Raw genomic sequence first — 14,028 nt, forward strand, 5'->3', positions numbered from 1 at the left:
AAATAAAATAAAATAAAACCAATGATGAATAATAAGGGTGTTAGTACATTAGTTGGTTAGGTAACGGTTAGTAATAAATGGTACATTCCATGAATGGTTAGTGTTAGTCTTTCAAAGCGTGTCATCCAGAAGAGAGAGAGAGAGAGAGAGAGAGAGAGAGAGAGAGAGAGAGAGAGAGAGAGAGAGAGAGAGAGAGAGAGAGAGAGAGAAGGAGAATCAAATCTAATTCTAAAGGACCAAAGGCTGACTTAACCAAACTAAAGATCATCCTTGGCTCTGAATCCATATGCATTGTGTAATAGTAACAAAATCAGTACTTACTTGTCAACCTCTTTCAAAAAACATATTTTGCTCGAGAAATGCAGTTTTATATGCTACTCCAAACAAAAAAGCCAGATCACTCAAAAGCTAGGACAATCTGTTTTAAACAACTAATAACTAGTGTCTGATTTATTTTTCCGCTGCATTTAATGCAATCTTAGGCCCTACAGCTCTACAAATCTATGCAATTTTAAAAATAAGAAAGCCATATAAACCCGTCACACTGTAAAATCATCTACATTACAACCATCAAGAGTTCTGTTGCACCTGGAGAATTACAGCACAAGAGTATCACGTATCCCATTGGAGTATGGACTGTCAGTGTAGTCCTTTTATAACAAATAATCTAATCACCATAGAAAACTAGTAAAGCACTCGCTTGCAACACAATGCATTCAATGATTCTAACAACTACTGTACACAATTAGAAAGAAGTTACTGTACTCCTAAGAACAAGCTCATCAGTGAATGATAAGGTGGGCGGCGCCACTCTGCAGAAAACCATATTTTAAATCAATTCTGTGAGTTCTACTGCTTTCATGTTATGTCATACCTGGAACTGTACTCTTTGCTTAATTAAAATGCGGTTTGTAAGAAACATCAACTCATTAACAGCTGGAAAACAATACAGCGGTACGGTAAATCGTATAGGCTTTAGTAGGTTGGAGCTCCACCCGCTTGCTCAGATTCACCAGTCCTGAGAGTGATGTGAATATTTACAGGGCAAATTCAGTCTTCTAGAGCCATCATGCTATGATGGCGTCTGATAGAGGAGTCTGCTTAAGGAAGCAAAAAAGTGAAGTAAAATGGGTAAAATCAGAAGGGAAATTGGTGCTCTTGGTGTTCAGATAAAAAATAAATAAATAAAACTTCTCACATACACAAACAGAAAATAAAGTTTAACAGCCATCCGAAAAAAAAAATAAACTTAATAAAAACGAAATAGAAAATAATTTAGAAATATTAGCACAATAAATCAAAAAGGCTATGAAATGTATTTAAAATAGAACTATATGACACATATATTTATAAACAGAATGAACAAAAGAGGACAAACTTAACAAAAACAAAAAAAAAGGTATTTAGAAGCAGGAATGTAAAAAAAAAAAAAAAAAGATATACCAGTATATATATATATATATATATATATATATATATATATATATATATATATATATATATATATATATATATACATATATATATATATATATATATATATATATATATATATATATATATATATATATATATATATACAATAGCATAGTCTATAGTAAAGCTGAATGTATTTTTTTTTCTTTGGACCTAAAAGCTGCTGCTAGTTTACCCCGGCTCACCCACTCATCAACCTTCATCATTACCTGCCGCAAGTTGCGTGTGACTTTAACATCATGCCATGCGTTGTCGTTGAATTTGCCATTTACTGGCTCTACTATTGCTTCAAACGCCCCCGATCCAAGGTTAATAACGAGGGACACAGCTCCGTCCTTCAGGGCAAGGTTGACGTAATCTGCCGATTTCCCTGTGTGCAGGATGAGCCCGTTTCTCTGCCATGTTTTGAAGGACAGGGTGATCTCGTCACTGCTGCTCTGGATGGGGTTCTGAGACAGGTCATAGCAAAAGTACTCGGATCCTCGGAAGGTGGCGACGTTTTCCTCTCTCGCTGTAATTTAAATGAAAGAAGACATTTTTAAGTACGATATAAATAAAATGTTTTCAGAAAACAGTGATTTGAGAAAAAAAAAACAGGTTTGTCCGCAACATTATTATATATAAAAAATAGATTAAATATATAGGTGGTAAACACTGGAGATCTTCTGCAGTGCAGGTGTGTAGGGCTGGATAATCTGCTTCAAAAGAAGTTGCAAATGTTTGAGACAATGTCTGCATTCTACATTTAAGCAAATATGTTACCCCGCAGGTTCTGCTGTAAAATATATTAACCCAGGAAGTTCACTAAATACAACTTTTAAACTAAAAATGAGTTCATTATTGCATATTAACAGTTATTTTTGGTGTAGTGGTTACTTGACTCCAAGTGTAAACTCCCCCCAGGTTTTAAAAGGGATTTTGAAGTTTAGTTAGGTTTCTTTTTTAAAGAAATCCCTGAAAAAAGGTAATTGACTTCAGCATAATGTAAATGCATTACTTAAAGATTTCCAAAGCCTCCCACATGATTCTTTAAAGATTATTTCTGTAAGGGGAATCCTAAAGGATTTGTCCACTTGGAATATGTACACAAATAGTTATCAATAAAAAAAAAAAGGAAAAAAAGCTATTGTACTTAAAAAGACAAATAAAAATAAATGCACTGTAACCAATCTGCTTCTAAAGTACACACCTGCTAGCATGTATCTGTTCTTCTATTATATATATATATATATATATATATATATATATATATATATATATATATATATATATAGTTTCTATAATTTGTGTTGTTACTATATGTATATATAGTGTGTAGCAGTACTTGCTCTCAAATTTATGGCCATATCTAATGTTGTTTGCATTTGCTGGGCTACTTTATCAGTTCTGCTCCAGAGCAATTAAATCACTTTGATAAGGTTAACACTGGGTTTATTGGCATTCAAGGCACACACAGGTTTACAGACATTCCCCAAGCTGTCTGTTCTACATAAATAAAATAAATAAAAAAAACTGACTTTAATTTCTCTCCAAGCTCTTGCAGAAAAAAACTCTCTCCATGACAGCTTCAAAAAAATCTCAACCCACTTGATTGTGGGAAAATATGAACAACAACATAGGGACAGAAATAACTTAAATCCAGGCCTGTCGGATACCGTTTGGTAGCATCCCACAGAGAATGAACACATCACAATGTTCTGCAAGAATTACTGAAATACAAAGAACCATAAGTGTGTTTTACTTATTGGCAATTAGAAGATGGATCTTAGATGTCCTTTAACCTGATTGACCAATATATGGTCCCTAATCTCTGTTAAATGCCCTTGAATGTTGTTGTTCAAACTATGTTTAATCTCTGTTCCAAATCAATCTCTGTTGTAGTACACAGCCTCTGAATGTTCTGTAGACTGCTTCTTGCTGTCATATACATTCAATCTATATATTTAAATATAGTATAGCAAATAAAGTTAAAGAAAAAAAAAACAGTTTTTAAGAACATAAGAACGTTTACAAATGAGAGGAGGCCATTCAGCCCATCTTGCTTGTTTGTTTGTTAGTAGCTTATTGATCCCAGAATCTCATCAAGCAGCTTCTTGAAGGATCCCAGGGTGCTGTCAGTGGCAATACAGTGATCACAACAGCAATAGCAACTAGTCTCATGATGAATGACAAGTTGTAGAAATCAAGCAACCTTTCTTTGGGTTCTATTGCTTAAATAAGTGAAAACTAGGGTTTCCAGAGGTGTTCCAAATTTTGGGATGCCATTGTTCTTATGTTTCTGACCATACATAAGCAGCCGAACTCATACAAATTTTTTTTTAATCAGAACAAATTGTAAAGTGTTATGATCAGATTGTTTTCAGTGAGCAAATAAAAAAAAATAATAATAATAATAATGAACAAATTATAGTAATGCCCAGATTATAATAATGCCCTGCAAAGAATTAAGATGGAACAAACCACAAAGATTAGGCCACCCCCAACCAGAACATCCACTGAAATACAGTACACTACATTACATAAGTGTTGTAAGAAACGGCACACCATCACCTTTCAGCACATCCATGTCAACGAGAAGTCAGTGCCCTATGCTCTGCTGAGACCCTTGCCCTGATTTCCCTGCGAGTTTGAAAGTACAGTGATTTTACTGTACTTTCTTATGAAATTTTGTTAAGAGCTAAAATATTTCAAATAGATTCATATTATATAAATATATATATTTTTTATTAACATGTCACTTTTTTAAAACTTGCATCGGAGCTGATACAAAACCAGTGTCTTAATGTTGAAAGATTGATTCAAAAGAATCATTTATGAAGCAATTTGAATATGATTTACTTGTCACGACTGGTACTGAATAAATGTATTGACATTTCAAAATGCCGATACTAATTTGCATTATTTTTTGTTTCCTAAATGTCATTATTTTGCATTTTCAACGTGACAATTATTTTTAACACGGCACATTCATTTCCTAATAAAATACCATCAGGTGTGGTTATTGAAAGTATTGTTGAGTGAATTAAAAAAATGTTTTAAAAATTACAAATAAATTGGCGATCCTGCCTGGAGGACCATAGGGAGCACATTCACCTTTGTGCTCGGGCAGGTTCAGGAGGACCTCTTGCTTAGGTTCTGTGGATGAAACATGGCAATTGGCTTGACAGTGGCAACAGAGGTCACACACTGATCTTCAGTTCTCCTGATCAGTGCGGCAACATCAGTGAAGCAATGAGCATTTCAAATTGGGTAAAAACAAAAGGGGTACAGAGTACCAAATCAGACAGATATTGAAAATATATAGGATACAAAGTTCAATATAGAAATGGAGTAACAATAAAGTAACCACAACAGTACTAAAGACAAGCAATATTGTTAAGGCTATTTAGATGCTACCTCTTATAATGAGGTAGAACTGTACTATGACTACACTCTTTCTTTAGTATTGCATGGTGATCTAATAACAATTATCAAGAAAAAAGACCATTTACTTTGACTGTATCCGAAATCTGGAATCACTGGGCAGAACACTTCAACTCCCTTCTAAATCTCCCTTCCAGTATGTCTGAAGAAGCTCTGAATGGCATCCCTCAGCGAGAAATACTGGCAGAGCTGGATCTACCACCATCACTGTATGAGGTCGACAAAGCCATCAGACAGGCCTCATCAGGGAAATCCCCCGGACCAGATGGCATACCAGCCAAGATCTTCAAACAAGAGGCTGATTATTGGTGGCTGATCCACCTGTACAAGTGGAAGGGCGACAGAGCCAGTTGTGACAACCACCACGGGATTTCTCTCCTTTCCATTGCTGGGAAGATACTGGCAAGAGTAATACTCAACAGAATGATTGAGCAACTAGAAAGTGTCTTCCCAGAATCACAGTGTGGATTCAGAGCTGGCCAAGGAACCTTAGATATGATATTTGCAGCCAGACAGATTCGGGAGAAGTGCTTGGAGCAAAACCAAGATCTATACATTGTCTTTATAGACTTGACAAAGGCCTTTGATACAATCAACCGTGGTGGCTTGTGGAAAATCCTTCATGAACTTGGCTGCCCAGAGAAGTTTGTATCCCTCATCCGATCCTTCCACGAAGGGATGATGGCCAGGGTGCCAGAATGAGAGGATATGACCCTGGACAGGGACAGTTGGAGGCAGCATTGTCACTTAGCCATCCAAAATCTTGAAATTAAACGAGCAAACACATTGAAGGAAAAGAGTGAGAGGAGAAAGGCCATTTCAGTAATTCCATCTGTGGTTGCATCTGCAGATCAAGGATTGGCCTTATTTCTCATGAATGAACACACAAACAAATGTAGTCACCAAGAGTTGTTGACAAAACTGTATACCAGGGTCCTCCTTTACATAAAATTGTATTTGACATTTCACATCTGACAATCAGCTGCATCAGTGATGCAATTCTAGCCCTAGATCTCCTGGATTTTAATCAGACTACATAGTCAAGCCTTTATCAAACATTAATTAAACAGAATGTTGCTTTTACTAAAGAGAGTCAGATGCTTTACCAGCAGATGTTACCTAATCCATTAATTCTATCCTATTAAATACTTAATGAGTTTTTTCAACACACAAACAAAGTTTAACGTATTTTCATTAAAGATAAAATGAAGGATAAAATACCCATTATCCATTTGACTTGTAAAACATTTCAGAAGTAGTATGGCACAGAAGCTTAATATGGAATCAATGCTCACATTTCCATTATTCCTTTTAACAACTGAAGTTATATACTGTGGCAGTTTTTCACAGCCAAGAAATATGTAGTCTGTAAAGATGGACTAAAACATTTAAACAAGTTATGTATTTTGCTATACACTGGACTCATTTAATCAACTTCCTACTATGCATTCCCTCCTTTTTTTACCACAGAACAAACTGCAGTTTACCAGGTCTCCTAAATGCTTTCCCTGTGGACTGATAAACATTCCTTTGAGTACTTGAGTTTATTTCAATTTAAAAGCATGTAAACTGGTCACATAGAGAGTCACATGGTCACCGCTATCATCTTTGAATCCTGTCTGCTTGTGCTGTTCACAGTAACTAAAAGTAGAGGTTCATGCTGAGCTTTTGTAACTAGTCCTATTACATATTGCTGTCACCCCTTTAAGAGTTACTTAACTGGATTGTGATAGTATATTACTGTTACCCCCTTAAATGGTCGGCGATCCCAAAGGCTTATGGAGGCTCCATTTATTGCCAGTCAATGGGCATGGGCCAGGACAGTAGACATGGGCTTGGTGGCAACAGCAATGCATACTGTAAGTTCAAACTTAACTTAGTTATAGTTATATTCTAGTCTAACTTTGCTTTACATTTTAACTTTAAATTTGCTGTAACCCAGTGCTGACCCTGAACTAGTTAGGATGTTATGTACCTTTGCATCTTGCAAATAAACCTTTTAATTCAAGAATGCACTATATTGCTAAGTGACTATTTATTGAGCAAGCTGGGAGAATACCCTTACACTCTGGATCCATATAGGACGGTTTAAAAAGGAAAATTCCCCCATGTGTTTATTATGTGCTTTATTTCACTATGCTTTCAATAAGGTTTACCTCACTGATCTATATTTTTGGTATTCAGCAGTAAACCTTTTTACAACGGTTAAGCTGGGAAGGTTTACATTCTATTTAAAATTGCCTTTCAGAGGTACCAGAGATTAGTCACACTTTGAGCTTGTTTTAAATGATTCAGTAATTCAAAGATGTGTGTTGTTTTTCCAAACCAAAGTTGTACTGCCCTTCAAATTCTGAAATGCAAGGTTATTTTAATAAGGTCTTAGATCCAGCTAGTCCTTAATGCAGTTCAAAAACTCAAGAAAGATATATTTGAGCACAGTCATAGTCTTCTTTACAACCATTCAACTAACCTTATCTGTATAAATTTTTGATGAAAAGCCTTGGGCAAGCTAAATGGTTTTCACTGGAACATTGAAAAAGCTAGAAGAAGAAGATAGATATTGCACTGAAATATGGGCTCCTTATAATACAATCTTTATTACTTAAATGAGCATGGTAGAGCGATTGTTATCGAGCTATAATTTTTACTGCCTCCTAATGCCTTTTTATAATTTACTCTATGATAGATGACCCATGATAACTGATGGCAGGGTTCATTAGTAAAAATGTCAGCAACAGCAGAACTGCAGGGGAACAATATTATAAACCCTATAAATGTAATGTGTTTTAAAAAAGATGTTACAAGATCATTGAATTTTCAACTGTTGGAAACTTAGAAGCACACTACAGGCTAGCTCCCAAAACCCCTCCAAACAGTCTGAGCTAGGTTCATGATGGTTAATCTTTAACACAAACTGAGTTCAGTTGATAAATTCTTATCTCAGAGATCACAGTAATACTAATGCAAAGAAAGGAATCAGCTCCAGGTAAATAGGTTATATTATTTAACTTCTCTGTCTTTTTGTATGCAAATGAATTGTATATCAAATCAAATATATTGTACTTGGCCTACCACTTAGCCGTTATTGCGTTATCCTTTTCATTATATTGAAACATTCATAATCCTGAAGGTATTACTAGACAGTTCATTTCCATTAACTTTGTCCTTTAGACAAATTGCCTGAGAAAGATAGGAAAAACCCCTCCATTTATCAAGTTGAAAGTATTTGGTACTAGTCTTTTTCCAGACAGGCTTCATTGTCACTAGAACCACACAGATGTGACCCACAAATCTATGCAAGCTCTACCCTGTGCTGGTTTTTAAAATTAACATGGAACATTTAGCAGCGCAATATGGGGTCACCTTGCATCTAACAGCAAACTCAGCAGCCATGCTAATATGCAAGTCAAACACTGACAGTAAGTGTTTCAGGCAGACAATGTATACTAAATAGCAGTGTGCAGAAAAATGCAGCTTTTCCCTTGAGTAAAAGATAATCAAAGGTATAAAATGGTTTACTAAATACATACAATTTACATTACAAAAAATAATTTTGTCATATAATAAAAAAAGTCTGTTACCTATTACATCATTACACAAATATCAATGCTTTAACTTAAATTTTAATACCAGAACAATTATTAAAACATTACAGTAAGCTGGTACACCATACATGTATTACATAAATGACTCATCATTCAAAATAAATATGTAACATTTTCTTAACAACGTGTCATAAAAACAAAAAAAAACTTAACTTAAATCATGCACATTTTTGTATTAAAAATACTTTGGCATGTCCATGACAATGTCCACATCCATCATAACTGTACAGTATATTCAGTACAATCCTTGTTAACAAAAATGGAATACTGACCTTGGCTAAAACACACAAACACCAGCTGCTACCCTTTTTTTCTATTTAGTCTACTGCAAGATAATTCACCAGCACATAATGCTGCTAGTGTGTCCAATTTTATCCACCTCAAAGATCTGCAAATTTAGTCTGCTGCCATCAGAAGATGGCCTAAATTTGTCAAGCTCTTTGCATTGTGAAGCTGAGTGACAGTGGATCAATATGTCAAGTCTGAAAATAAAGCTTTGTTGTCAGACTAACCCTGTTGGATTAGAAGATGTAAAAATGTTTCTGGACTTCCTTCTGCCATAATTACCTAAGCAAATGAGGTTTATCATCAGTGATGTTCTGTATAAATCTCTATGTACCGGGCTTTAAAATGAGTATTACAATAAGCTCAAATAAACATTGAGCTGTATGCTACACCTCCTTATTATTAGTCTTTTTTTCAATTGCATGATAACCTTTTATTATTAATTATTAAAGGAATGCAAACCAAAGCTTTAAACCCGATTCTCTTACATCATCCTAAGATTATCAGCCCCCACCCTCTCCACGCTGAAAGTCTTGTTTTTCTACTTGCTTCAGATTATGCACATTTTTCAAATACAGCACTTTAGATATTGAGAGCTAATCATTCACTGTGCTGTAGGCCATACAGATTGTAGCTAGATCACTGGAAGTGAATTCCATCACTGTCTGGTACTGAATTGAATATTAACTTTACCTTGTAGACAAACAAGCTACAACTAAAATAATTGTATACTGTAAACTGTTTCATTGTGTGATACATACTGTCGCTGTTAACCTGTCTTAATATTTCAGAATGATGCTCAGAGGTAGCTTACTTCTGGTCATCATCTTTTTTCTGCATTACACATTAATCAAATAAAACATGGGAAGTAGGAAAACACTGTGTCTATAAACCAATTTGTAGAATGACCTGAGTTATCTTAGGTCCTTAAACTAAACTAGATGTTGGTGCATTCTGGAGGGCACACTCTGCTAAGTACATGCTGGTGGGGATGTTTTTAACAGACATAAGCCTCCCAAACCCAATACCTGCTGTTCTTACTTATGCTCCAACAGGATTTTTGGGGGCAATACTGAACTCTAAGGAATTACAAACGATATACATCAACAATTCAGTCTTGACTTTCCTTTCCATTACCTTAGTTGTAAAGACATTACTTTCTATTGTTCTTCAGTGTAGACACTTTGATACTTCATAAAATGAACCAAATCAGTATTTTACAACGATAACTTACCAAGTAACTTCCTTAAAGTAATAATAATAATAATAATAATAATAATAATAATAATAATAATAATTTTATTGTAAATTACATTACAGTAAGCTAATGATAATAGAAGTAGTTTTGGACCTGTAAAATAAAATAACTTTTGTTTTACCTCAAATCCATCTTAAGCCCTGAAAAGTAATCAATTCCACTAAAGAGGTTTCTCAAATAATTTCTCTGCAGCATTATTGACATTCCTTTAATGTAGCCACAGCACTTAAGTTATTGTGCCTTGCCTGAAACAGGTTTTTTGACAGGGAGAAAACATTAAAACTTTAGCAGGTTACAACTGGATGCATAAACTTTATGTTTGGCATGTGTTATTAGTTTTATTCATAAAGCTGAAAGAACCAAGGCAACACCAGATTGTGAAACATGATACACCTGCTTGTCTTGATTAGTTGTTTGTAGTCCAACAGTGCCAAGAACCCAGGATTTCAACACTTGGCAAGCTTAGTGTAACACATGTGATCTGTTCATGCGTGAATGTGAATAGTTCACAAGAAAGCCCAGGACTAGTAGTTTTATCCTAAAAATATTCTTGATACTTCACAACCCTAATGTAAAACCATATATATTTATATATAAAGAAGATACTTGGTTTTAAGGAAAACAGTTATTTAACTTTTAAAATGAATTATGTTTCAAACAAAAAGGTAAGCATCTAAATACACAAGCAGCAATATGTAATGTAGGGGAAAAAATCAATGTTACATTTCGCATAAAAACCAAGTTAGCAAGTTTTTTTGGAGATAATAACCAAGGCAGACACTCCAAAAATAAATCATAAATCATTTCATATTATGCAGTCTGGTCTTGAAAAATAAAAATTGCCAGACTTTGCAATGTATTTTAGAACCAAGGAAAGAAAATAAGCAAATTTGTAGACCAAATCAGCTTAAGCCGCTTGTTTTACTGTGTAGATATCATGGAGGACAGGTCTGCCGCATTTCAGGTTCTGCTCTGGTGACTTGCTCCTCCCTTTTGCAGCTTTTGGAAACTAGTATTAGCTTTTTTCTATAGTCTGCACTACCCAATGGACAGCTTGTGGATGATTAACATGTGGATCCCTTGGGAACTGAAAAATGCAGGCAATATTTTCACCCAACACAATGGTCCAACCCCTTTAAATTTTTTCACAAATAACAAACTGCCTTCTTCTGGATCTCTGGTTGTCTGTTTTTGACCTTGAGGTCCTCTACTGCTTTTGGTTCCAATCAGCACCCACTGTAAATACCATACTGATGTTAGATTCTTCCATCCTGCTCAGAATGCATAACAAGGCAGCAATAATGCAGACAAAACTGTGATAGTTATCAATATGAATTACTATCAGAGTGAAAGAAAAATCTGCACAGATTTTTTGTCCGATCAAAATACATACACTTGCTTATCTTTCAATCCAACACTAAATGCAAATTGCACTGGAATCTGTATTGCAACATCTACCTAGCATGGGTGTAATAGAAACTGATATTATGCTTTAACAGTGTTAAAGCCTTTTAAAAGAAGAAATACCTCCAATCACAATTCTAGTTAAACATCTGGTTTCAGATATTCATTATGCCTGTCATGAATGTAAATAAATGCAGAAGAGCTCTCAAAACACATTAGTTAATGCAATGCTGATTGCCAACATTTCCTGCATTTATTAATCACAGCTATAGCTAAAACAATTCAAAATGGTATATATACAGTACCCTCGCTATAACGCCCTTGATTATAACGAACCTTCGGCTATAACAAACCTGGCCCCTGGGCCCCAAATAAAAAATAAGAAAAATATCATATAAACACACACTCTCAACATGATTGATCGTTTGAAAAAAAGTAGTAACGCAGGCATAACTCTATCGTGAATATACTGTAGGTTGTCAAAAAGTACTTTTATATATATATATAGTACACCCTCGCTATTACACACCTTTTGTTCGTTATATCGAGGGGTTTGTTTTATATATATATAATGGTAATGGACAAAAAAATGGAAACACCTGGGTAAAACACAGGTGTGGCTCATGTGTTAATTATGCAAATAACATCCCAGCATGCTTAGGGTCATGTATAAAAATGCTGGACAGGCCTGGTTGCCTATAATTATGGCTAGCATGGCTGCAAGAGGAGACCTCACTGACTTTGAAAGAGGGGTGATTGTTGGGGCACGTTTGACAAAGTTTGGCAAGGCAAAACAGACGGGCAACTGCAGATCAATTGACTACAAATTTCAACCTGGGGCACAAGCAGCCAATTTCATCAAAAATTGTCCGCTGAGAACTCCCCAGAGCGGGATACCATAGTGGCCCAACGCCCTATTAAGTGACTTTACATTGGTGTTTCCATTTTTTTTGACCACTACCTGTATATATATATATATATATATATATATATATATATATATATATATATATATATATATATATATATATATATGAATCAATGATTGGAAATTCTGGCCTGTGATTATTTAAAACCTCACCAAATGAAAAAAATAAATTGAACTATTGCCCAAACATCCTTACACCACCGGTCAATAGTTTCGGTCTGTTGTGTGATTGGTTCACATCACTGTCAGTTCCGGCCCTTTTCACAAGAGAAAATGACTGAACACCGATTCTGTGAGTTAACAGAAAATGAATTACAAAACATACTACAAAGGAAAGATGCTCCAAACACTAAACTGGTGATTAAAATGTCATTGTCACTGTTTTCTGACTTTCTGAAATTCAAACAAATTCAGCTCGACGATGTAAACAAATATGGCGGGATACAAACTGGATTATGCAGCAGTCAGCAAACCAGTCGGGGATAGAGAAAAACTTTACTAACTATACGATATGAACTTCCAAAACAATTTCCGTTATTTATTTATTTATTTATTTACGTATGCTGTATCAGCTATATTTAAACAAAATATATAAAGTCATATTTACTATCCAACCAATTAAATACTCAGCCATAGCGGCTTTGGGCATTATAGTATTATACCGCCCTGTCGGTAATAATAGTCTTTCCTCAGGTCAATAATTTTCTACTATAGCCCTCCTCACCAGTCCATATTTACTATATGCTTCTTACATGCCAAGTCATTTAAAACCAATTAATTCCCCTTGTTCTTGAATGCTATGGGTCACTGAAGTAGGTTTGTGACATTTCATAGCTAATAATATTAATCTGTCAACTCTTCTGATCTTTGGTATTAGTAGTTTTTCATTAACTCTTTTAGATTTTCAATTAGGTAAATCTAAGTGAAGGTCACAGTTGCATATCTGATATGGAAAAACTATATTCTGAATACAGTAAGCTGAGATCTGAAAGCTATTTTTCAATCTGTTCTATAATTTCAAACAGATGGTCTTTCACTTGGCAGTAAAGTACTGCTTGCATGGTACACATCATATTATATATGTGTTGACAATAGCACCAGCTAAGTGTATTCTCTTTGAGTCACAGGGCTACCTGGTGTAAACTATGTATCTTGGATCCAACATACAGTATACTGTTACATTGCTTTAACCATTTGTGCAATGCACACATTTTTAATACACAGGTCAAAAAGAGATAACTGTTCACTGTATTTTGTATTCTACATGTAAATAAGACATATATGCAGTTGCAACTATCATAAGTATTTTACCTTGTATACCTAAGGCTGTATAATAATAATAATAATAATAATAATAATAATAATAATAATAATAATAATAATAACAAAACCTTGCTTTTCATAGATGTTCTACCTATAAATTATTTTCTACAAACTATAAAGCCATGACAAAGATTTAGAAAATAAAATGTAATTACTGGAAAACATAGGGATTCCTATAATGGCGGAGCCATTGTGTAAAAACAGTGTGGAAATGATTTCCTGACATCTTGTATCACTGCAGTAGGTGTCAACGTACACAGAGCTCTAGTGCTCAATGATTCAAATCCAATCTTTGTAATGTCTTATCAGCACTGGACAGCTCCTCT

The 14,028-nt window shown here is 34.7% G+C and overlaps 1 protein-coding gene across 36 annotated transcripts in view; it reads right to left on the bottom strand.

The window, feature by feature from the left end:
* The window catches only part of LOC117417766 (neurexin-3), a 299,691-nt gene that overhangs the window by 223,676 nt on the left and 61,987 nt on the right, over positions 1-14,028 (bottom strand). For all 36 annotated transcript variants that reach the window (XR_009307701.1, XR_009307700.1, XR_009307699.1 and 33 more), the window contains one exon: positions 1,686-1,987. Coding sequence is in view for 33 of the 36 variants with exons in the window: in XM_058991756.1 (XP_058847739.1) it covers positions 1,686-1,987 (302 nt within the window). In the remaining 3 variants the exon portion in view is untranslated. The remainder of the gene's footprint in view (positions 1-1,685; positions 1,988-14,028) is intronic.

Source organism: Acipenser ruthenus, chromosome 18 (genome assembly GCF_902713425.1).
Source record: "Acipenser ruthenus chromosome 18, fAciRut3.2 maternal haplotype, whole genome shotgun sequence".
NCBI classification, from domain to species: domain Eukaryota; kingdom Metazoa; phylum Chordata; class Actinopteri; order Acipenseriformes; family Acipenseridae; genus Acipenser; species Acipenser ruthenus.